Here is a 26,539-nt window from a genome sequence, read left to right as displayed (position 1 = left end):
GTCAATAGTATATAGTCTTGTTAAACTGCACAGTGGTGCTGGCTGGCCCAACTACACTGACGGCAAAAGTATCATCACCAGCATTTGAAGGGTTCATATAAATAAATAGTAATATGTTCCATAAAACGAACCTGAATATCTAAACGGATGACAATATAAAAAGAGTTATATTCTTAAGCTTTTCACAGCTGTGTATATTTGTGAAATTGAATCAGTTACTCACTTTAAGTACAATACAGAAATTTTGTGTCCCCATAACATTGTCATATATAGGAAAAATCAGAATCTAATGAAATTTAATAGGAAATATAATAAGTTTACTGTATTGTCAAATTTCATCTATTTTCTAATATTGTCTATGTCTCCAATATTACATACAGCATTGCGAGGACCTGATATTGACAAAGAACGAGAAATCTTTCATTTCCAGGATAATACGCCATTATTCTGATATTAAACAATTTCCTGTCTGAATAAAGCAATACTGCACAATGGAGGTCACATGGTACGGTTATTTTCTGCGTTCAGATACACTTACATTACTTTACTGTAAACAATCACATAAATTATGCAACCGTTCTTTAGTCAGAGTAACAGTGATTCGCTGTTTTAATTAAAATGGCAGTAAATCACTAAATGTACAGAAGTGAAGATTCATTTATAATTCATTAGATAAAGATTAAACATCTTTGTACATACATGTACTTGTTATAATATGTACAGATTTACATATGTTATAAAATTAAAAAATCAAGTTCCCCAGCAATTATAAGCAAAGGACACAAAGGGATTTTCCTGTTGCTGGTTAATAAGTGATGAGATTTAACCATTATAAAGACAAAATACCTGATAATTCAATAATCAGACAACAGAAAAATACCACCATCATCATTATCTTTAGAGTTTGAATGTTCATTCTCATTAAACCACATAGAGGGAAATGTTTTGTTTTGGAATTTTAATCCCTTGTCTTGAATAAGGAGGATTGTTACTGTCAGCTGTAAAAATGAGGTTTTTCTACATTCATTGACTTTATTATCATAATACATGTGCAATTCTATGAAAACTGTGGAGGTTTTATTTTCAGTTAATTCTGCCAATCATAGTTCACTGAAGAGTCATCTTTTCTTTTGTAAATATCTATATATACTTACCAATTACTGGCCGGATTTTCTTCTCCAGCTCTGGATCACGTTTTGTCATATCAATGGCACTTTCGATTCTTTCGTTAATCAACATCAAATGCTTGACAAGGGATTCACGAACACGGAGTGCCTCTTGTGGATCTGTGTCACGGAGATGCTCGTATCTGTTCACTGTGTGTAGACGGTCCTTCTCCTCGACACGGATGTACTGCTGCAGGTAGCTGAGTATCTTAGAGGTCTGAAATATTACAATGGCTATTAAAATATCTGATCATCTCAATGTCTAATACATCATTTATTATAACTGTATTTTGTCAGATTTTACATTCAGAGATCACCTCTCTAACAACCTTTTTCAAAGCTTTTCAATAATTTGCATGACCAATATTATTCACAAATTCAGACATTTGTGTACATTTTAACACTAATGCCTGCTTGAAGCAAAGATTCTAGCCATAAGTGCGACAGGCAGGGTCCATTGGTCTCACTGGGTTCATATTTAGTGCATATTAGTTATTACCCTAAAAATATTAATGATTTTCTCTCAAGTGAAAATGATATTTGAACATATAGGTTAAGAATAGGATTCCATAAAAATTAAGCAATTCAAAAGATACACAGAGTCAAATAGAGTCAAAACTCTTACTTAATTAATTTTGACTGTCAAAAAGTCTTTAAGTCAAAAGTCAAAAAGACATTACAACTTGGAAAAGCTATATTAACTCACAGCTTTCTCCTGGACAATTTGCACATTCATGGAATTGCTATCTGTCTGTTTATCAATACACACAGATTTGTTATTGTAAGAAAACAATGGAATTTGATGAAGTCTGTATCTTAGCACAGTCAGCAGAATCTTAAATCTTTTGGCCAGTCAGACAGACTCTAACATTTATGGGCATAATAAACATAAGGTCCTGGTAAGCCTCTATCACAGACAACTTCCCTGTGTAAACTGGGAAAATGTACAAAAGATCTTTATTAAAGTTTACATTCCAAGAGTCTGCAAGTATTTAAATAAAGCACTGAAGAGTATGAAGTATTTGTTTTTTTACCCTTGGATGATCATCTTCGAGCTCTTCCATGTATTCTTTCCTCAGAATGTTCTTCTTCCTGTTGAACATGGCCTGTACCTTCTGTTGATGTAGACTCACCAACTGTTTCTTCTCGCTCTTACCTTCCTCTTCAAAGGCATGATACATTTCTTGGAATTTCTACAATCAAAAATTACACATATCAATTCTATAACCACCTTATTATCTTATTTGGTCAATTTTGGTGTCCTGAAATGTTAAACTGATGGCTTAATGCCTTAAATTTAGAGCTGAACATTGCTAATTTTAGGGATTTCTAAAATATGTTTTTATTGTCAACCAGCTGAATTTGTGTATGGACTTTACCTGCTTTTAACTGGACCAGTCTTTTTGAATTTAAAGTGATTTCATTAACAGCATACAAAAATTGAGCTGCAAACAGTATAAGAGCCAGGTAAGACTGCACCGATGGGCAAGCTGGCCTAGTTCTATACTAAAGGCAAAGGCTAACCACTTTTTACTTAACAGGTTAACACTTACATTTAAATGGAAATAATTACAACTGTTTGGCTTATTGGTGGATGGTGACCTTAGCACCTTCCATAAACTAGCTGGATAAATTTCTCACGTGAAAAATCAATGTCTCAGGCAGGATTCAAATCAACTAGTATAGGAGTTAAAAAGATTCAAAACAGACTTATACTTGTAATATAGATCTAAAGTCACTGGCAGTGCTAAATAATTTAATCAACTTTGGTGTTTTGGGGGATGGGGTTTATTACCTCTGTAATTTTCTTGTTCAATAATTCTGCAGCTGTCTTGTTTGTTTTCCTCATCTCAGCAACTTGTTCACGAGCCTCTTGCCAGTCCTTCATCATCTGCAAGAAGAAATTACATCAATATTTTCATACCCATATTTATAACAACATATTCGATTACCCCTTACATTGCTTGAATACATTGCTTGAATCATATACATTATGTATAATGGTTTGACTATGTTTATATTGCTAAACTTAATGATGCGAACAGTATAGAGCCTTGTCAGACTGTACAAATGTCTGGTAAGACTGCACAAATGTGCAGGCAGGTCTGGCTCTATACTGGTAACATAGGAAAGTCATCATCATCAGTGTCAGCATTATCATACACAGTTTTCATTTTTATCTTAGGCATGAGATGTGCCAACAAAAAACAACTGATATGGCTAAGGGTCAAGAGGGATATTTTAATCTACAGGCTGAAAATACAACCAATCATAACAGCATTTCAACCAATGATATGGATCGCCAATCTGTTCATGAACCCAGTAAATGTATCATCACTGATCATCATTTCTTACAAGATTAGATGGCAACTAAAGAAGTCATTAAACAAAGGACTATTCCACAGTTTTGTTATTTAGAAAATGGCTTTAATAATGCAAGTTCCTCAGCTGCTGCACTGAAATTCTCTCTGATCATTTAAAAAAAAATACAACATTAAAAGTAATCTAGAACGAGATATTGTTAACAAAATGGCTTAATTTGCTTGCAAATATGCCACACATGTGACCTATGGTCTACAAGGAATAACAATGACAGCTGTCACTAAACCATGCCCATTTATATGGCAGAAAAACCATCTATGTATACATTAAGAGTACATTAATTCTTTTAACACCTGAACTTATTATTTTTATTGCTTTTTAATGTCGTATTGGCAAGGAAATGTATTTCTGTATGCGATTCTAATAAAGACAAAATGTGAGACACTTTTTTATCACCATGTTTATATGAGAGATTTATGAGGAGGAGTTGCCAACTCTTTGTGGAGAAATGAGAACTGGTACAGAAACTCAAACACTTATTGGGCAACTGGTAACTAACAGCTAACCGAAATACAAATAAATAACTGTTCCAATCTAACTATAAACCCAAAGGACATGCTTTAACTCAATTAAAACATGATCAAATCAAAATATGCTAGAAACAATTTAAGATACAATATTAAAATAGCAAAAACAGTGTTGAAATACATGTACCAATAAATCAAACGCTGTTTGTTCTGCGACCATTTTTCTCCTAAACATATATCTCAACATTCCATCAGAGTAAGTCAACATTCTTCCCAGTTCAAAACAATCACATTTTTATGAAACACCATGGCAAAAGCCTCTGGGTCGTTTGTATCATATTTGCTTTCAGTAATAATCACAAGGGACATCTGATTCCACTTCTCTGTCCTCCTTAAGACAATTAGTACCACATATATTCAGGCTTTCCTATATGGATGTTTTTGCATTATCTATGAAGTTAAAGGTCAATACATTTACTGGTAAAAGCCGAGAGTGTATTATTATAGTGACGAAGCTGACAACTAGTTGCCATCATTAATCAGGTCTCATCAAATGTTTTACTGAGCAAATAACCGAGATCTTCCCTTACTTTACTGTCAAGATATATCATGGCTTTAAGGCAGATGCGAAAGGATGAAATCACCAATGTTAAGTATCCAACCATTAAAACATGATATATTCAACAATTAACAACAAGAACAGACAAATTGTAATAGTACTTGAATTTTACATTGGGTGTTGAAATTAAAATCATATACTGCAACTATTACCCTGGTGAAACTAACAGTGATGAGCCTTTGCAAACAGTTTAGAGCAAGGCCCGTTACCACAAGGCATCACTGATCAACATTTATCACATTATCCAAAAAAATTGATAATGCATGGACAGTTAAAAAAAAATGAATGCTTAGTACAAAAATCTGGAAAAAGGGACAACGGGTGATCCCTAGGAAGCATTAATCACAACAAAATTATATGAAACTTGCAGACTCTGTTTGATTGAGTCTGTACTACATGAGTAATACTGAAAGAGTGGAACATGCCTAACACCTCCTAGCAACAGTAAACAGTAGTACTAGCCTGCAAGTTAAGTTTCACAAACATTCATGTCATAAATACCAATTCTTAAGGGCACTGGCAAAAATAATTCAAATCAAACAGCCATACTACTGATGTGAGAGGGGGCATTTATATGTGGCTTTACGGTATATGGATTACATTTACACGAAGGGATCAAGTGTACCCAATAGTTAGATATCTCTGAAACGTCTTGATGTTTCAGCGTATTCCATGATTTATTCATACAACATCAATCTTTCTGCCACTAGCTGTAAAAGGAATCAAATAATTGATTTTTCTTCCAAACGGTAAAAGAATAAGAGTTGACCGAGTAGAAATTGATTCACCTTCTATACTTGGCCACGTTACAAATCTGTCATTTTAACATTCATTGTCATTGAACAAAAAAACCTGTTGGTAATTTACTAAATAATAAGACCAGTTAGTTGTTATCATCCAGCTCAACAAATATTTCAGCGCACATTTACGGTTTGTTGTTTTTTTCCCTTCTTTTCTTCGACTTTATTCAGTTATTCAGACAAGCGATAAAATATTGTACATTCCAGTAAAGAAAGATTGAAAGTAAATCATACTCTCAGACAATGTTATTACACAAGACTTTATATGGGTTCTGATGCTTGTTTACTGCTGCCTTAAATTAGCTGGTAGTTCAACAGTCTAGCATACAGTCTTCACATGGAAAAAAAAGACAGAGTCAACCTGAATCATATCACACCACTGATGGGGAAAAATGGTTTTAGATGGCTTTATATACAGACATATCATTGAAGAAAAAACCCAACATTTTGTCAAGTCCATTATAATAATACAGCACGATAAAGGTGTTTTCATGGTACAATTTGCTCAACGCTTCAGCAACCACATAACAACTTAATACCTCTACAATAATTACAGTCATTACAAAAACTTTCCTAAAACTCATTAGTTAAACAATACAAATTTTCTGTTATTTCTGTTGAAAATGACATAACTATAGACAAGCCCATTAAAAAACATCAAACAGAACCCCAGCTCTCTCATCTTGCAGGCAATCAATTATCTACCATCTATTGAATTTACCAAGAAAGACAAGAGCAGGCAAGGGGAATTAAATTATTGATCCTAACGTTTTTCAATGAGTAACAAACACACTTGTCATCCTAAAGCAGCACAAACACAAGTACCAGTAGAAGAAACTTAAAGGGAAATTAGTGCAAGAAACTCAAAGGGAGATAAGTACAAGAAACACAAAGGGGGATAAGTACAAGAAACTCAAAGGGAGATAAGTACAAGAAACTCAAAGGGAGATAAGTACAAGAAACTCAAAGGGAGATAAGTACAAGAAACTCAAAGGGAGATAAGTACAAGAAACACAAAGGGGGATAAGTACAAGAAACACAAAGGGAGATAAGTACAAGAAACACAAAGGGGGATAAGTACAAGAAACACAAAGGGGGATAAGTACAAGAAACTCAAAGGGAGATAAGTACAAGAAACTCAAAGGGAGATAAGTAATAAAACCAGAAATGTGTCCATAACACACAGATGTCTAAACATTCCACTGTTTTGTCAATCTATGAAAGGATTAACGGACAAGGGTAAATCTTTTTGCACCCCTCCCCTAAGAATCGGGGCCATAAAACTCTAGTATCTTAAGAAACAACAAAACTTTATAGCAGGTGATATCCCTTTACCACTCTAAATCTATATTTACAATGAACTTGCCTTTCTTAAAATTTGAATACACTGTTAATTAAATTTACAGGGTTTGACAAAAATACTAGATGCAAGTGAAAACATTTGTAAGTGTATTCTTGAAATATCAACCAGAACACCGAAATTTAAAACTACTGAAACATTTGTGACTGAATTCTTGAAATATTGACAAAATGCTTCAACTCAAGCACAAAATTGTGACAAAATACCAAACCTATTAAAAACAATAATGGATAACATTGTAAGTGAATAATTTATGAGTAATTTCCCAAGGATTCTTCAGGGAACAAATTTGAAATTATACTGAATATCAATAAAGTAGAGCATATCACTTTATTACAACAGCAATGTCACAGACAATATGGTTTGAAGGACTGATTATAAAAAGGAAAATTTCTATCCCTTGTCAGAAGTCGAGTAACTGTCTTTTTGCTTGACATGTAAAAATGTGAGGGAATGTCAGATTGACTATTTTGATCCTTTATGGATTTGATGAAAATGATATTTTGTAAAATTCTAATGTGTGGCTTTACTTCTGGAAAAAGACCATAATCATGTACATGTAGTAACTATTCCAGGAAAAAAAACGTAACCGTAGATAAGGCCCCCACGATCACGCGTTTAAACGGATTCGTTTCGATTTTCATTCATAAACGTTTACGATATTGTTTACCGTTTAATCGAAATGACCATATTGTCTTACAAAATTTCTTAATCATTGCCTGTAATCATGGATTTGATCAATTCTAGTGGTTTATTCCAAAGTAAACAAACGGAAAATGGGTGTTTACAACCCTCCACACAGCATTACCGTGCAAAATTGCTCGTGACATAATACATTTTTGGTAAAAAATGGGGATACAATGCAAAAAATGTGTGCTGACTCAATCGTGATGAGACTTGCACATTCTTTATTTGTACATGTATAAAAAATAGAAAGAAAGACATCATTTGGCGACTCAAATACATGGTGTGTAATTGTACATAGAGGTACCACCGTTTAAACGGTATCGTTTCGGCTTTACTAGTGGAAAAAGACTGTAAACACCATCTATGTACATGTTGTAACTACTCCAGGAAAAAAGCCGTTACTGTAGTAGAATCATTGACTTTCTGTAATATACATGTAGCTGGATAAATTAAGATTTCAAACTCATTATCTAGTGGGTTTTTTTCTCCAGTAGAACAGGTTCAATCAAAACAAAGGCATGTCATTTTACGAAAAATATTTAACACATAATACTATATTTAAAAAAAAAAATTTGTTTGTCTCCAGGCAGATCAACTGGGAACAAAATCTGTCTTTTTTTCACATAATATTTCATACAGTTTTTTTTTCTTTTATGAAATCAATACTAATTAAACATGCAGATAATAACTATATGCATAGACAAACTGGGGAATAAAAAACACTATATATTGCACAACTGAAAACTGATATAGCAACAGAATCTATAGAAATATTCAGGCAATGTGACCTCATCGTATTGAATTATTGATTCGAAAATTTTCAAATGTATTCCGGCATGCTTTTACAGACAGTGGAGCCAGTCATGAGTATCGATTTCCCCCGTTTTATGAAACTGACAGGAAATGACTGACTCACGGACCTCGGATGACTCGTCTTTCTTGCATCAGCAGAAAATTTACAATATTGCACGACAAATATCTCACATAATGCTAATAAAGACAGGGGGGGGGGAAATTCCATCGTAATTGTTCAACCATTGTAAGCTGCTTTTACTGTCGACAGACCAAATAAAACTCTTGCTGTCAATAGACTGACAAGCTGAAACTTTTCCTTATTTACAACCTATTGATTCTTGGTTCAAAAGTGATGTTAAACGAGTAATACCTTGAAAAAATTAGTAATAAAAAAAGTCTACTATCAAACCAGTAAGTTTTGTAAAAAATTCTTTGAGATATCTATAAACAATTGCATGCAACTTGTATATCTTACTGGGGGAAAAAATCTAATTTTGGGAATATATTTAGTTACATAACAAATAAAGCAGAAAAGATATCAATTTTGCTTTATAACTTGCAAACTCTTTCTAGATTGACGACTGATATTTAACAATTGGCTTCCCTATACAAGATTATGGTTGATTATCACCGAGCATGTTTCTCCATTAAACGAAAATGTTTTGCATATCTGTAGCATTAAAAGTTATAGGAGCCAAATCAACATTCGGCAGCTGTGTCTCATGGGAGAATACAACAAACCAGAAACATATCTCCGCAAAATACCAGCATAAACTCTATAACATCTCATATAAACTTATATGAGCCCCCTCATGACAAAACCAACATAATGGGTTTGCGTCCAGCATGGATCCAGACCAGCCTGCGCATCCGCGCAGTCTGGTCAGGATCCATGCTTTTCGCTTACCAACCCTTTTACAAGTAGAGAAACTCAGATAGCGAACAGCATGGATCCTGATCAGACTGCACGGATGCGCAGGCTGGTCTGGATCCATGCTGGTCGCAAACCCATTATGTTGGTTTTGTTGTGACGCGGCTCATATAAACGCCTCTCTAAAAGTAAACAGTACACACTTTGCCTTTTTTAAGGGCTTTTAAAGGCAATGGAGGAAAAACTGTGATTTTAATACTATAATTCAATCTTATTCATCATAAAATTATATTTTAACATGTACTTTCCTTACTGGACAAGTTTGACTTTGTAAGAGTCCATTATAGTAAATTTAAGCTTTTACAATCTAAATTTGCTAAATTTCAGCAATTTTTTTAGAGTATTGTCCAAACATATTCAAGCAACCCTGGTTCTATATTTATAGAAACTATATTCATAGAAACAGGCTGTCATTATTACTTATATAGCTATCTAATGGAAGTACATAATTTATTTAACCAAAATCTAAAGGATTTGTAACTTGCTCCTAAATATTCGGCGAAATAAATTCTTAAAATGTATCCTTATTATTTTCATATAAAATTGATAGATGATATTCAAGTTTTTTCTATAAATTCATGAAGAGACAGTGGCCACAAGTGAAATATGATAATTTTCATACCACAAGATGAAAATTAATCCCTTATATATCGAAAAAAACTTGAATTTCCTGTTAATTATATACTTTTTCTCTTTTTTTAACCTTTAACTACACCACTGACTGTATATAGAAGAAAGTAGTCTGTCAAGACACCTGGCAGTGAAAATATGGATAATTTGTTTCAGAGCAGTGAAAATACAGAAAACGAAAATACTTATTTTATTTCATCAATGTTTCTCGATTTTTCATTTCTAAGTATATAATAAAGAAATGTATTCTACTAACAGTCTGCGAATGAAAAATAATTCAGGCATAAAACCTAGAGACATTTCAGATATTTATACATTGTGAATTTAACCTGCTGGAAATGAAAGTGATCAGCCTTTGACATCAGTACAGTCAGGCTAGCCTGCACATCCATGCAGTCTAATCAGTCTCTATACTGTTGGCAGACCAATATTTGTATTTTGATATTAACCCTTTCCCCCATGAGCATATTGTGAAAAATGGCCGTTTTCAGTGAAAAGCCTCCTGTTACAAGACAGTTAGTTCAAACTGCTATGAAACTATGAAAATGCTTCAATACTAATCAAACTTGGCACAAATGTTGACTGGACCATTGGCTTTGTAACAACATGCTCAGTCTTAAATTTCCTGTTACCATGGCAACGAGGGGACATCTCAAAATTGCCAAAAATCACTATTTTGCCTCGATTTTTTCCATCAAAATTTATTTCAAAGTGCTGCAACTTCTCAATGGATTGAGATAGAGTCCATGGCTTTTCAGCGTTGGTTACACATTACCTTATGATCGACCTGGGGTCATTTTTAGCCTCTCACAAGTCAAAAATTTTCTTGGCGATGAGAGGGACTCCACCCCCCTTCAAACCCCCCAAACAGAAGGGGGCACATCCCCCTTCTGGCATTCTGGCAACCCCCTGATGTCTCTTTTGGATGGGAGGCAGCGCCGAAAAAGTGCTCACTTTTTATAGCAACATTTCTCAAACAAAAACATGTGTTTGGGGCCCAAATAGGATATTTTTCCTAAAAAGATGGGGGGGGGGGTGGGGGGGTGGAAGTGCATATATATGAGGTAAAGGGTTAAAATCCTTGAATTTTCATAAATTTAGCAGATTGAGGTTTCCGCTGGTCAAGGATTGATGGTTCTGAGGGCCGAGGATTGTGGGTTTTGCGGGCCAAGGATTGTGGGTTCTGCGGGCTGAAGATTATGGATTCTGCATGCCCAGGATTGTGGGTTCTGCGGGCCGAAGATTGTGGATTCTGCATGCCGAGGATTGTGGGTTCCGTAGGCTGAGGATTGTGGGTTCTGTGTATTGAGGTATGAGGGTTTCACGGGTTGAGAATTGATGGTTCAGCGGGTTGGGGGTTAATATTCATGAGTATTTTATATGCATAATGAATCATAGACTAGAGATATGAAAAACAGTTATGGGTAAAACTTAACATTAAAGATGCAAATGTTGTAGACATCTGTATGAAAGTACAGAGAAAATAAATATATATATAAACACATAAATTGGCAGAGACACAACTGTTTCCATGGTATTTCACTATTTTGCAAGATAAATTTAATCATTAAACGCAGAAATACCTTAGATTTTGCTGTGAATATTTCAGCTATAAGTACCACTGATGACAGTATCGAAAGATCATGCCATGAATTATTGAGACCTCTCTGGGCATTAATACCATATACAACCATCATACAATCTCAAATCTGACAAATATATGTCAATACTGGAGATAGAATCTTCTCTATGTCATTTCGTTCATACTGGATTCTTACTAGGTTCATATTCGGTTCAGTCAATAAGATAAATAAAGAGAAAACATAGTGGTAGATGAATCATCAGTTATATACATTCTTTATTCTCACCATAGAAATAAAATGTAATAGATTATATATATTGTAATCCAAGAGAATGGTTTCTTTGATTTCACTCCTAACTATAATGACAACTTTTCTTTTATGTTTTTCACATATAGATACTGTAAAGGTCATATGTAACTAGTGTTTTCAAATTTACTGATTGAGGGTAACCAAAGGTCCTTATAAGGCAGTAATACCATTTGTAGAGCTACTGACCTTCTAAAAGCTGGCTAGATTAAGGCCCAACTATTTTACATTTTCCAAACTTTAAAGTATTAACCATCTGGCCTTAATCTGAATGAATGAGTCTATATTTCACAGAACTCTACCTAAAATGCTGAATACCACTTGTGACCTATTGTTATTACCCTCCTTAATTGTATAATGGACTTGTCCTGCTTTGAATTTGGAACTGTCCATAGTTTGTATGAGGGAAGTCAGGTATCAAACTGCTAAAATTGAGCCACTAAGAGTATAGTCTCAGAGACCGCCGTGTTAAAGTGTGCAAATGGGCCAGACTGGAATGAATATATGTAATGGTGAAATTGTTAGGCAAGTCAATTCCCCAGTTAGCATTCAAGCAATCAAAGGGCAAATATCTGAAAACGCCTAGGACAATAAATGAACAATAAAACAAATGGACAAGCTGTTAATCTGAGCCTGCAATTTCGTGAAAATAATATCACAATGCACATGCTTTTTATATAAAGTTATTAATACAAAATATCAACCCATATTTTGTTTAAACTTGAAATTTTACGATTCAAAATAAATGTAATTAACACAAAATGAAAATAACTGCTAATAAGTAACAGCTTCCTCCAGTTCAGGCATTCAAGCAATAAAAGGGCAAATATCATAATAAGACGACGTAGCTGACAATCACCGGCGTCGCCAATAATACAAAGCTAAATTCTGTCATGCATTTCAATGGCATAAAATGTTCAGTTGTTCCGATTCTCTTAGATAAAGAAAATTCCAAGCATGTTTCCTGCATGGAGACATCAGTCCTGCTCTTTGTGTCTGTAACAGACAAATTATTACAGAGTCAACAGTTTTACAAGACCACAGATAAAATCTCCCCGGCTGTCTCATGCAAGTTCAATATTACGCCTACTGCATATAAATTAACAAGGCTGAACTTTTTATAATTGAAATGCTTTGCTTTGAAAATGGAAGTATCCATTATTAACTGAAGGGTTTTCCAGATCACTGTACATACAAGGTATGGGCAAAATTTAATGCCAGACATTATTACTCATTTACAAAGTTTATTCCTAACCTGCTAATTTTTTTAATGAACTTGCCCAATTACCAATTTGGGAACTGTCCATTGTCAGATTTTGGGGATATCAAAATGTAGATTTAAAGTCAATTAGCAAACAGTATAGAGCCTGGTCAAACTGCCTGGTTTCCATCAGCTTGCAGATACATGTACTACAAAATCTCTTCCTACAAATATCTTGTGTTTTTTTTTTTGTTTTGTTTTTTTTCCATTGGGTTTTACGTCACACCAACACAGTACAGGTCATATGGGGACTTTCCAGGTTTACTGGTGGAGGAAGTCCTCAGGTGTCCCTCTGTGCATTATTTCAGACACGAGCTGGCACCTGAGTAAATCAGTCAACATTCTGTAAACTAACTGGATAGCTTCATCATGTGAAAGAATCCAAAATCCCTAATTGTATTCAAGAGTCAAATGGTTTGTAGTCAAATATCCTAATAATCTACATATAAGATTCATTCAAATTTTCACAAGCATACTTTGCAACTCACTTGATATAATGAAAATAAAATTGTAGATGTTAGAAATAAACATATGACATTCCGGAATCAATCTACTTCAGAAAATTTCCAAGATCATTAACACAACCTTAACAAGTAAACATTCAGTTAACTATAGTACATCTTCAGATAAAAACAGGTAACCTTGGCTAGAAATTATTGCGTTCTTGTTATAAACTATATTTAGTGAAAGACTTGCGCGCAATAATTGAGGCAATTACCAGACATTACGGAGAAAATGTTGCGAGATAACCGACCGGAAACTCATCATCATTACAGCTGGAGGCTGACACAGAACGAGACAGTGACACAATACTATCATCTATATTATATCTACAGAAACACAATAAAACCGAGCTATCGTTTTCTTTATCTATATGTACAAGTTATATTTTGTCGCCCTCTGCTGAAAAATCACCGCTTGGACATACAGGTATCGTGTTATCATGATTTTACATGTACAAGGGACCAACTATATCTAGTTGTTCATTTCGTACCTCTTACACAGCGAACAGGTCTGACGAAAGAGTAACATGATAACATTATTAAACTTATACAAGGGACCAATAATAATAAAGGACAAATATTAACTATTGGCTCACCACTGAGACAAACCACCAGTACAGGTCAGATTGACATTTACCGAGGTAACATGTTAGCATGTTGATGGGAAAAATTTGTTAAATAAAATGTAAGCTAAAATTAACTTTAAACACACGTTTACCATCTCGCTCACCATCTTACACTGATATCATACCTAAATTAAGCAAACCAATATCATTTTCATCATGCAATTTATCTCCACTGAACTCTAAGTTTTGCTGGTAAAAAACTCAACAGGAAGCTAGCATGCCAGATTCCTTATACACGCAATATTGTCGCAACAAAAACAAATAGATATAAAAAATACCAGAAATATCATTCATTTCCAAGTATGGATAATATAGACATAGATCTTAACTAGAGAAAACCCACTGTTCAATCGATAGTAAGGAAATTAGATGTCTAATGAGTAATCACGTGTTACGATAAGTGGCCTTATCTCCGAACTGACTTGATACCACCACAACAATTCATGTAGCCAATAAATTGAATAGCTTCTTCGTATGCAACTGAGAATTTTCATCACAATATAATAATATCTTTTACAACATTTCTTAGAAAATTTTCTTAGAAATTCGGGAACCCCTGATAAACACTGAAATATTAACTATTAACATTAAAGAAAAAGGAAGTGAGATTAAATTTTTCTCTCGCAAATTTTCGTAGTAATTCAATGGGTTTCACAACAGATCATCAAAAGAAAATGAAAGTCACTTGAGAGTAACAAAAGAAGAAATTCAAGAAAAGTTGACAGGTTTTTTTTACACTAACTGAACGGGACACTTTTTCTTTTCAATAACTGACACCATCTTGTTAGCATTTTTCTTTTCAATTATGGAAACCATCTTGTTAGCCGAAAACCATAATTCTGTCATCTTAGAACACAACTTGAGAAAATTTCTACACACAACAAAATAATTATAACATTAATGAATTTACACAGTGGCTGAGCAAAACACAAACTATGTCTGGTGAACAAAGCTATCATGTTTGACACATTTGGAGAACTATAAAAGCAACATTTTCCTTTTCCAATCTAGAATTTTATTGCAGTAATGCAATATTTTAATTGTAACAGATGAGTCATAATTTGCAGCACTTTAATTGCATTGCATGTGGGGGGAAAATCTACCAGTATTGATCAGGAAGGATGGTACACTGTATTGAAGAATTCCTCCTATAAAATTTTTACCTGCCAGACATTAAACAAAGATCGCGCACACGGCTATGATACTAACCTTGGTGACCTTCTCGTGTTGGTGTTTCTGCATCGATTTCTCGGCTGCCTTGAACTTCATATGCTCGTTACTGTATTTGTTCATATCGTAACCACGGAGATATGCAGTATAATCGTCAACCTCCTCCTCAGAGTCGACATTCTCGGATTCCGAACTTGATGAGGACACCGATGGCGTACTTTTGTCTTCTAGAAAATAAAATAATTAGCTCATATTATACGTAAAATAGTTAGATAATGTATGTTCACTTGGGAAATCTTGTATTATAGTGTGGACAAATTTGACGGCAGTATATCACAGGTCACGTTTCACGTCACTGATCCAGATAATTAGCGTCTAGATAAATATTAACCTGCTGGGAAATATCTTTTTTTTTCTTTTACTACACACCTAAAAGCTGTTTCTAACATGGTCGCTTGTACAAAAATCCTAAAACATTTGTGACATTCATAAACAGTAAACAAATAATCAAATATATAATAGTCATATTAAATTTGACCTTAACATAATATTAACCAGAAAATGCTCACTTACTAAAATAAACTGACAACATCTGGTTCTAAAAGCTCATCATGAGCTTAGCTGTAAATGTCAACACTAAATCATGCTACTAAAGTATATTGTTGAAAGTATCTAAACTATGACGCAAGTTGAGCTGTTTAGTACATTTGCTAGACCACACTCCCTCCTAAGCTTTTTTTGTATTTAAATAAAGCTCAGCTTAGATTCAGGTCAAGGATGTTTATTTATATACATTTTTTCAGCAATGTCAATAATATCGTGACAAATTCATAGTTCAATGCCCCAGAATCTCAATTCCATATTCTTTAACAACAACTTATAGCAGTGTTGCTTGAGATCTTCAAAGAGAGGAGATACAATTACTTTTTAACTTGTCAGATCGTATACTTTAATCTAACATGTATATTAGTCTGCTGCCTTCACAATATTATTGAATAAGTTGGTTGTTTTTTTTTCCTCTACCCTGGCCAACCCAGACCTATACATACTATATAAAGGAAGGACGTACTAAGTTAATTAAGGCTGAGAGTCGAGATTATTCTTTTATTAAGCATGAAGTGAACCACTTGGCCAATGATTATACCGTTTTATTGATTTGTTAATTGTGTTATACCCTCGGTGTTCTCTCGTATTCAAATGTAGCATCATAGTACAGAATGATACAAATTATATCTGTATCATTTTTGACAGAATTTCGCTTTCTTGGATGGGAATTTTGAATTACTATTAACGGCAAAGCGCTCTACTTAGTCCTTAACACAATCACTCCAAACTTTTGTACATTGTACACGTATTTCATTTTCTATAAGAAAATATATCATTCTTATTTTGTGGTCAATCAGAAATCCACAGTCACTGTTCATACAAATAAAATTTTTGCTACAATGTGATTTAAAACAGAAAGGCTGGCCACTCAAACCTATAGTTTTGATTAAGAACAGCTACAGTAGCTATACACCCTTGCTTGTATCAACTTTAAGCCTGTTGGGGACAACTTAATCTAACAGTGCAGACCAAGATCTTCTGGTATATCCATGCTGCCTGATCATGGTCTGCACTGTTTGTTGTTTAATCATATTTTGAAATTTTCCGTAAAAATGATGAATGTTTTTTGGTTTTTTTAAGATTGAAAGATGGACATTTACATTTAAGATATTTAGCATGGAAAGGGTTATTTATAAGCAGAATTTCCTTCCTCTATTGTTTACAACCATTTTCACTATTTGTTTAATAACAATACATAGATCATTTTTATTAAACATAATTTATCTATTAAACTAATGTTTTCTTTCAAAAATTTTGTCATTTATAGAAATAATTTCATCCTATCATGCTAACTTCCCAAGAAATGTTATCTATTTTGTCAAAATGCATTATATCAATCTGATAAAAAAAACAACAACTTTTCTTACAAAATCTATATTCATCTATATAAATAAAAACCAAAAAAAGAACTATAGCCGTTCTTCTGATGATCGATAACTAAACACTCCAGTGTTCAAATATAACAGAAAAAAAACTTTCAACAGAGATTTAACACTAATGGAAAGGTCTTGCAAAAAATTCCAATACAACGTCACTCTCTTAAAACAGGCTTTAATCATCAGTATCTGAATGCATTAACGGGATAAAAGCACCGAGGATTACGCGAGCAAACCCTCGTTCCTCGATATTACAATTCTTACAAGACTACCAGTCGTTAATATTTTTCTCATTTTCTAAGTAAATCAATAGTCCCCGCTAACAATATTATTGATTCGATAAAATAGTTGAAAAGCACGCTTTGACATTGAAACAGCCTCCAGTTACATCGATTTATCTCGCATGCAAAGTAATCTAATTAAATTCAAATATATCACATGAAATAGAAACATTAGACAGAAACGAACACAGACTGTTAGGGAAACGTTGTCTTCTCTCACCCAAGAATCAAATTATCTTATAAAGCCTTTCATACTGTCTAACATTGTATAAATAACAATATCCATTACAAATGTTCAACTACCCTACTAAAAACCCTAGAAAATGTTTAAATTTATAAAGATTCACATTAGTATTACAAAAAATAAACTTTCCATCAAATTATCTCGAACATTTTTCAATCTGATTCCATTTATCTGACATTTGGACAGTTTCCTAAGCTAAAGCTTTTTCAAAAACAAATTATTTTTAAAATTTAACGCTTAGCAGTATAAATATGATTTGCATCCAAAACTATACATTGAAAATATATAAAATTCAGATCAAGTCCAAGAGCATGTCATTTATGCTTAATATCATACGTATGTTAATATTTGTTAATATTTAATTTATAATTCTGAAACCAAATAACTATGAACGAAACGGTATACCTTTTGGACAGCAAACATACTCGACACCTCTGAACGTGTCTGTGCCGCACACAACCAGCATCCCTGAGCTCTCTAGAACCATACCACGTGACGCACACTCGTCTGTGGCAGTTTTCTTCCATACTGATGGTCGCTCACATTTGTTAGAATCATGCTCGTGATCAAATATACAATGTTGAGGTACTAATAGGGCTTCACTTTCAAAATCACCAACTGAAAGTAGATAAAAAATATCTAACATGCATTACATTTTATTATCATTTGTTGACAGTAAAAAATTAATAAAGATCTTGCCTAGGAAAATCAATCGGTCTTTATCAAACTTTCTCATGACACAAAATAAATTTCAGATCAAAATGAGAAATTAGGCCCACGACACAAACAAGATTTCCGTGCCCATGACACAAAAAAGATTTCAGATAAAACTTAGAAAATGCATCAAGTCAACAACATTCAAAATGTTCTGTGCAAGAGATAGAAAGCACAATTTCGTATCTGTTTGAATGTTTTATGACTAGATTTTGCAAAGAACACACTACAAGACAATTTTTACACAATTTTGTGAAGTACATGTACCAAAATCAAGTAGTTGTCTGTTGAATTTGATATTTAATCACGAAAGAGCTTTGGATCAAAACATGCATTTATTGCACAAAATACTGTATATACAAGAAAGGATCAATGGCAATATTAAGTTAGTAACAAGATACATATCAAATCAATGTTATCGATGCCTGTAATGGTGAGTAAAATTTCACAAAGACGTCCAATATCTTGTCTTCTTCATAAATAAATAAACAGTATCAATTTCCTATATTAATGCTTTAAACCCTGGGGGTGTTGCTATGAACAATGACTTTATCAACAGTGTCAACCATTGGAAATATAAGCTGCCCTCACTGTTTTATTATGCATTAAAACCGGTAAACTTAAACCTTGCTAATTTTGTACAATGGGACTTGTCCAGATTTAATGCTGGAATTATTGATTTTAACAGAAGGATTTCAATATCAAAGAAACAATATATAAGTAAAGTGCAGGACAAGCCCCAATGATGAGTCAATCAGACTTGCATTAACTCTTTGACTGCTGAAACCAATACAAAGTGTCAGATTAGCCTTCGGTACAAGTATGGAACCAGACCAGCCTGCATATCTGTGTAGTCTGACTAAGTTCCATTCTGTTGGCTTTTTTGTCTTGATATCCCAAAAATTGATGAAGGACTGTTTTTTAAAAACTTGAAGCTGTACAAGGAGGGTATTCAAGAAATTAGCAAGTTATGAATTAATGAACTGGCTAGCCTGGCTCGACACTTGCAGCACATTCACAGCTAGCTATCATTACTGTTACTTGTGCTTTAATTAAAGTTGAAATAATAGTGTTTAATTTTCATTTATCAGACCATTCTTGTAGACAGATCAATCTGTAATCAAATTTTTACCAATATCCATGTCAATGATTATTTAAAATTCAGAATTTTTTTTTAGAAGTTGTCAACTCTCATATATTTTCTCAATAAAACCTCATGACTGAAATATTTCTAACACACCATAATAATTCCAGCAAGGATAAATAAAACACACCAATACAATTGACATAAATTGGTTGGATAAAAACATAACCAGTGTTTAATGATGACAGATGGCATACATACATTGTAACTGCCGGATAATATAAGATAGCTAAAGCTGTGTTCCATTTCTGACAGGACCCAGATACATAATGTCTAAAATTAATTGAAGAACTATAGTAAATTTTTTGGACTTTATACCAAAACAGTGAAAAGTTTGTTTAAACCTTATCTTAATTTCAATATGGCAACTGAAATAAATTGCTGACAAAATGCTTAGAACACCAAGATAATGTAACATTTATACTACAATATAATATCAGATTTTGACGATTTTTTATGAAGAGCTTAACATAATTGGCCACTTATATAACATTAACAGGATATGCTAACCACTGACATATGATGCATGATTGTACAATTAACTGTGCAGAAAATAAACAGATTGAACTTAAGGGTTTTCCTTAAATTTCATACAATCAGGTGACTGTTACTTACAACTAAGTCCCAAATGGTACAATGTCTGATCTTTTTACAATTATTGTGATACACATTTAATTCTTACATGTAAATTTACATAACTTTATTTTTGTATCAAGCCAATTATTTCATTAACTATTTTATTAAGCCTATTAACTTTTTTTATCAAGCCAATTATTTGATTACAGTAACTATTTTCTTTTTTAATTCAGGTTTACTTTACTGACTTTGCCTGCAGCCTGGACTTGCGGTGGGCACTAAGTATACACATACTGTATATCAGGCCAATTTCTGTATAGTAGTAATATATTTTAAACAAAGCATATTATGTTTATACCTTAACATAAATTATGTTTACAAAAATGTTCTCTTCACTCTACTCCAACAATATAAACATTGGTAAACAAACGATCATAATACTATTTTCATTTCATATTTATACAATGTATAATATATATACATGAATGCAAGTTCAAAATTTTCGAAAACGGTCTGAAACCTGAATTTAGAATTATTTTAATGGGTTTACATGTTTTATGGAAAAAACATGCTTTCAAGTCCATAAATTCAGGCAAATGCATGAAAATTTTGTACCCATGTATATATGAATTCTGGCATAAAAAAATTTGGCATATCTGCTAAAAACCCTCTGTTATATTACAGACCTGGCAATAAACAATATCGATCAGCGCCATGGAGAGTATCAGTTTTTTTCACTATACATAAATGTTTTATTCATCTCACTGAATGGTTTGCCAGTAGATTGGGAGACTAAAAGCATTTGAGCTGTGTCACGACAAAACCAACAATAGTGTGTTTGCGACCAGCATGGATCCAGACCAGCCTGCGTATCCGTGCAGTCTGATCAGGATCTATGCTGTTCGCTTACAAACCCTATAACAAGTAGAGGAACTGATAACGAACAGTATGAATCCTGATCAGACTGCGCGGATGCGCAGGCTGGTCTGGATCCATGCTGGTCGCAAACCCATTATGCTGGTTTTGTCGTGACGCCACTCATTTACAACTAATTCTAGATGTAATGAAAGCCGTAACCATTCAAAAGATGGGCAAGAAACCCTTGTCTTATATATAATATTATATTCAATATCAAATTCATCAGAAAGGAAAAGAAAGAAAACTTAGAGAAGAAAATATCAATTATGTATTTCCTTCTAGAGAGATTGAATTGATGTGTATTGTGACTCAAATATATTACAGTCTGCAACAGAATATTTGCAGCTGTAATTTCAGACATTGCTGAATGTTACGCCACATGGTTTTGTTACCAATTCCAAAGATATTGTTATTTTTAATATGGTGACTTTTTCCTGCTGTTTTAAGTTCTGAAGCCATATGGCAAATTTCCTAGTTTATCACTGGTCAAGCAAGGAACCAACATGCCTAATATCAGGAAAATACAAAAAACCTAGGGAGATGCACCAAAATTTTGCAAGTTTTGATGAGTAGCTTTTTTCATGATTATTTCAGGAAAACGAGACAAAAATACATGTAGCCAGTGATTTTATGTATATTATTTCTGCAGAGCATAGCACAATCATGCCAATTGCAAGGTGATATTAATTCTTTTACTGAAAGCAAAGCATGAATATCAAAAGTTGACAAAATGTTTCTTCAGACAAAATTTTTTCCGCCAATCTCTGTAAGGCTGTACAGTATCTACTTTAACTATAACTTAATAAATAAAGTAAACACAACTTTATGGCCTAGCTTTATCATAAACTCTATAGTATGTTTAAGATAGAACAAAAATATAGTAATTAAACTAATTCAACAAAAAGTGTACCAGTTTGAACTTCGGCATTGTTTTTACATTGGAACTGAAATAATGGAGCCAATATATGACAAAATATTGTTCTAAAGTCAAAACATAAACTGAATGACAGCCAAAAACTACGAACAGATATGCTCAATTAATAACAAACAAATTTTCCGCAACAAAACAACTCCAGTGTTTTATACGAGTTTTAATGAGACTGGATGGAAACATATATGTAGAATTGTAATGCAATCTTGACAATCTAGACTAAAGAATGTTTTTAAGCACATTCAAGTCTAATGAGTTTCTAAATCATGGGTGTAGATCACCATCAAACAATGAAGGTGTGTATATAAACAGAATTCAGGTCATTCTCAATTTATTTCGTTAATGGATTAGAAAATACTGGCCTTTAGTCCCTTATGAAAAAGGAGAAATTTCTCACTATTAAAACAAATGCATATGTTGATTAGCCACCCTGGACCAAAGCAAAAATTTCATAAATTGTAAGCAATTTTCTGATTTTGTCTTTTTATAGACCTTCATGATAAATTAATCAGGCATTCAATTGTTGTTGGGATATGAAATTTTACAGATCTATTATATAATTTCTGCTTATTAATGAGCCTAAATATATTAATTTTGTGTACACTGAACTTTTACCCAAGTTTTAAACTTAAAACTGCCCATCATTTGATCATTATCAATAACCGAGAGTTCAATACTGAAATATTAAAATCAGACTGGTCACTGTTCTTATGCATAAACCACTATTTAAGACTCCATACTACAGGCATAAAGCTAAGCATTCTGAGATAAAACACCATCTTCAGATTCTAAATTTGACTTCACTTCTCATTTTTTGTAATTACAGAAATTCTTAAAATAAACCAGAAGTCTTAAAATAAAATTCATTTAAAGTTATTTCAATCTATTATTACATGGTTGCAGAGAATCTACAGAAGCTAAAAATAGCATTATGATTCAACGCATTTTCCGCTGCATGACTGTCCTTGTGATAAACCACTGAATACTTGAGGTTATAAAAAACTGCCTACTTATTTTATTTATAAATACTACTTTATTATCATTAAAGAATGTAATTAAAACTATGATATTTATTAAACCTTATCCTGCTGAAACCAGAAGTGATCAGCCTTTGGCACCAGTATTGAGCCAGGGCAGCCTGCACATCCATACAGTCTGTCCGGGTTCAATACTGTTGGCTGACCAATTTTCATCTTTATATCCCTTGGCTAAAATTGATAATGGGCAGTTTCAAAAATGATAGCCAGACAATTCAGCAGGTTAAGTGTTAATAACAAGAATCATATTCATGTAGTTTATTTGAATGATAGAGAAAATGTCATTCTTAATAGAACAAGATTGGCGTTTGTTTAGTTTTTAGCCACGACATGAACCTCAAAAAAAACCTTAGCCTGATTGTATTTTTCACCATATTTTTTTTGTTTTGCAACAACACAGAATAGGTCATGAGGGGACTTTCCCACTTATCAGTGGAGGAACACCTTAGGACTGCCCCTCTTTACATTATTTCACGCACAAACAGCATGAACAGGTCTACCTATATACTTTAAAATGACAAAAAGTAAGTATTTAATAAATCATTTAACTGTGACTTGTAAACTCACTGTCTGATATTGAAACAATAATTGAAACTGTTCATTTCAACTTCTTATGGCTAAGAGTATGATTGTATTTGTCATCATGAAATATTTACACTCTTGTCTGTATGACATTAATGCCCCCGTAAAACAATTGATCTGTGTATGTCAAAAGCTTACCTAAACATCTGAATGGTGAAACTTTCATATGGGTTTTCTTGTCATCTGGTCCATTGAACTTGGGCCACGCTGGAATCTCGAGTTTATAACTGGTCTCTATCACATTTTTGATATCATGATCTGGGTAGACCTGTAACAAGAGAATGTTAAACTTTCAGATGATTTATAATTGTTTTGATATCGTTTTGATATGACATGGTTTAATTAATTTCAACTTTTCCCCCCACCAAATTTACCCATTATTGGCATAGCCTGCTGGTGGCCAATGAATCTTTCCATGTGACCAGTGCAGACCAAGATCAGCCTGCACATCAATGATGGTCTACATTGTTCGCTATTCAGTCAGTACAAGACTGGATGATGGTTTTGTCCAGTGCAGGCCCTAGTCAGACTGCTATTCTTTAACATCACTATGGTTTTTCCATTTTGTTCAACTTTTTTTAAAACACCTATGCTGTGACTTGCTGTCAAGCACTTCATCAAATTTTTACTCCTGGAAGACAGTGGTGGATGGGGGAGAATTTCATACAAACATTTAATAGTTTGAAATATTCAATACTTCATGTACATGATTACTAGCTACATTCACTGTAGGATTTATTAACTTATCTACTGGGCACACATTGGTTCTGATACACAATGTTAACGTATTATCAATTTACAACGCCTATCAATATATGTTTTTCTTTATCAATAAACCATGAAAATGTCACAGTCCTGGGCTGCCTGAACAAATTCAATATAGACTTTTTTTATCAGATTGACAATATCAGTCAAATATGTCTCTAGGTCAAGGCAGTATTTCAACAAAGTTTTAATTGTAATAATATCAAAATCTGATCTAGGCCAGTAAACCAAAACTATTTTGGAAAGGTGCCATACATCTCAAATATCTAACTGACAGTTTCTCTATTCAGTTTATAAAGAAGTTTTACCTATACTGCTGTATACAGACATGCAGTACAATTCACATGTGTGTGTAAAATATTTAAAATTTGAAAAAGAATCAACCTTATAAAACTGCAAGAATTTAAAGCATGCAGAATATGTCATGTCATTAATGTAACATCAGTAACTTTACATTTAACAAAATTTAAACACATTTAAAGTGCATAATTATATAGTGTCATTATATCCCTTTTTCTTCATAAAGGCATACCTAGTTTTATCTATACAAGCCTTCATCTGATTTTAAATTTCGTTATCTACAACAAATAATCTCTATTTTTAAACATGAAATAATAAAAACCGAAACTTTTACTTCAAAAAAGGTACTATTGTTAGTATTACATAATTGCATAATCATTTAGAAAACCATTTTTTACTCATATATTTATTTATAACTTTGAATTGATATCTTTCTGGACTTCCCCTTTAAAAATTATTTTGGCTCTGTTGGTGTTTTTTTTTTGTGTGTCACCACGTAGAATTTGATATTGTCATAACAGTCTAATATCCACATTTAACTTATTAAGAATAAAATAAGTGGATTAATGCTAAGCTGGGCAGCTCTTTTTTTTTACACCTTTTGCCATTTTGAATGCCCTAATAACTTGTTTCCCTTAAAAAATATCAATGCAACAGCTTACATTTATATTTCACTATCTACACAAGGGCTTAATTTTTCCTTATATAATTGTGTCACTGTGGCACAGACCTGTTTGTCAAAGCCGGTAAATTCTACCAGGGCTTCTTTCTAAAAGTTTTGTTCCATTATATTTAATAAGTCACCATTTTTCTCGTTTTTTGGGGATGTTTTTCAAAGTTTATAAAAAAATAAAATCACAATACATTTTTTCAATTCTTTTTTTATGCATTTAAGCTCAGCATTAAAATTTTCAGTAAGTATGGTAACAAGTCATTATTTTAGGATACTAAAAAACCTTCAATTGAACTCAGAAATGTATTATTTGTAGTAAAAAAAATACCCCACTTTTGAACTCAGTATTGATCAGCTGGTAAACCAATAATGAGTCATAGACCCTTTAACTGTAAAATCTCTTTTATCTCCAATATAACTTATGACAAAAAGTATTTAATTATAGATTATCCTTATTGCATTACTGAAACAATACATCAATCACTTGAATTTATAGGACTCCTATATTATTCCAGTAATAACTCTGTCTTCTAAGAAAATGCTCATTAAATCGGAACCATGGTTTCCATATGTGACTACATTCTTTTCCTTTCTCCCAATTTTGACCACTGAAATACCTCATTTACTTGATTTAGATGAAAAACATTTTTCCCCCCAAACTAAACAAATTACCATGACCGTATCAGACTATGTGCCGGTCTGTGACCCAATTAATGGCAAAATGCCAGTAGCCCATTGACATCACTATAGTCAATAGCTCCCATTGTCAAGTAATAATGATGCAGGAAATCAATGAATGGATTTTCAGAATTTTTGTATGAATAATCGACTGTATTTGAAGTCATAGGAAGTTTTACTGGTACTTCTTTTCCAATTTTCCAAGTTTCATAATAATTATAACATTATGTGGTTTTAAACTATAACTGTATCTTTTATATGACTTAGGTTTTCCAGCATTTAGTATGACTCTATACAACTGACAGTGTACTAATTTTACAGACCCGTTTCAATAGCTTGTAGCCTTGCAAAACCATCTGCAATATGTGATGGACCACTTGCTTACTTTTAGCAATTTCTTTAACAATATTGAGAATGTCTGACTGTTA

At 33.1% G+C, this 26,539-nt stretch overlaps 1 protein-coding gene across 1 annotated transcript in view; it reads right to left on the bottom strand.

The window, feature by feature from the left end:
• The window catches only part of LOC132742029 (amyloid-beta precursor-like protein), a 40,686-nt gene that overhangs the window by 6,562 nt on the left and 7,585 nt on the right, over positions 1-26,539 (bottom strand). Inside the window, exons 3-8 of the mRNA XM_060730309.1 lie at positions 23,834-23,963; positions 18,199-18,411; positions 15,326-15,513; positions 2,962-3,057; positions 2,201-2,359; positions 1,155-1,383 (exon numbers count right to left, since the gene is read on the bottom strand). Coding sequence (XP_060586292.1) covers positions 1,155-1,383; positions 2,201-2,359; positions 2,962-3,057; positions 15,326-15,513; positions 18,199-18,411; positions 23,834-23,963 — 1,015 coding nt within the window. The remainder of the gene's footprint in view (positions 1-1,154; positions 1,384-2,200; positions 2,360-2,961; positions 3,058-15,325; positions 15,514-18,198; positions 18,412-23,833; positions 23,964-26,539) is intronic.

This window comes from Ruditapes philippinarum, unplaced genomic scaffold, assembly GCF_026571515.1.
Source record: "Ruditapes philippinarum isolate M1 unplaced genomic scaffold, ASM2657151v2 ctg242_1_1_1_1, whole genome shotgun sequence".
Classification (NCBI taxonomy): Eukaryota; Metazoa; Mollusca; class Bivalvia; order Venerida; family Veneridae; genus Ruditapes; species Ruditapes philippinarum.
Note: the sequence above shows the minus strand (reverse complement) of the source record. Positions and strands in the feature narration are given on the sequence as shown.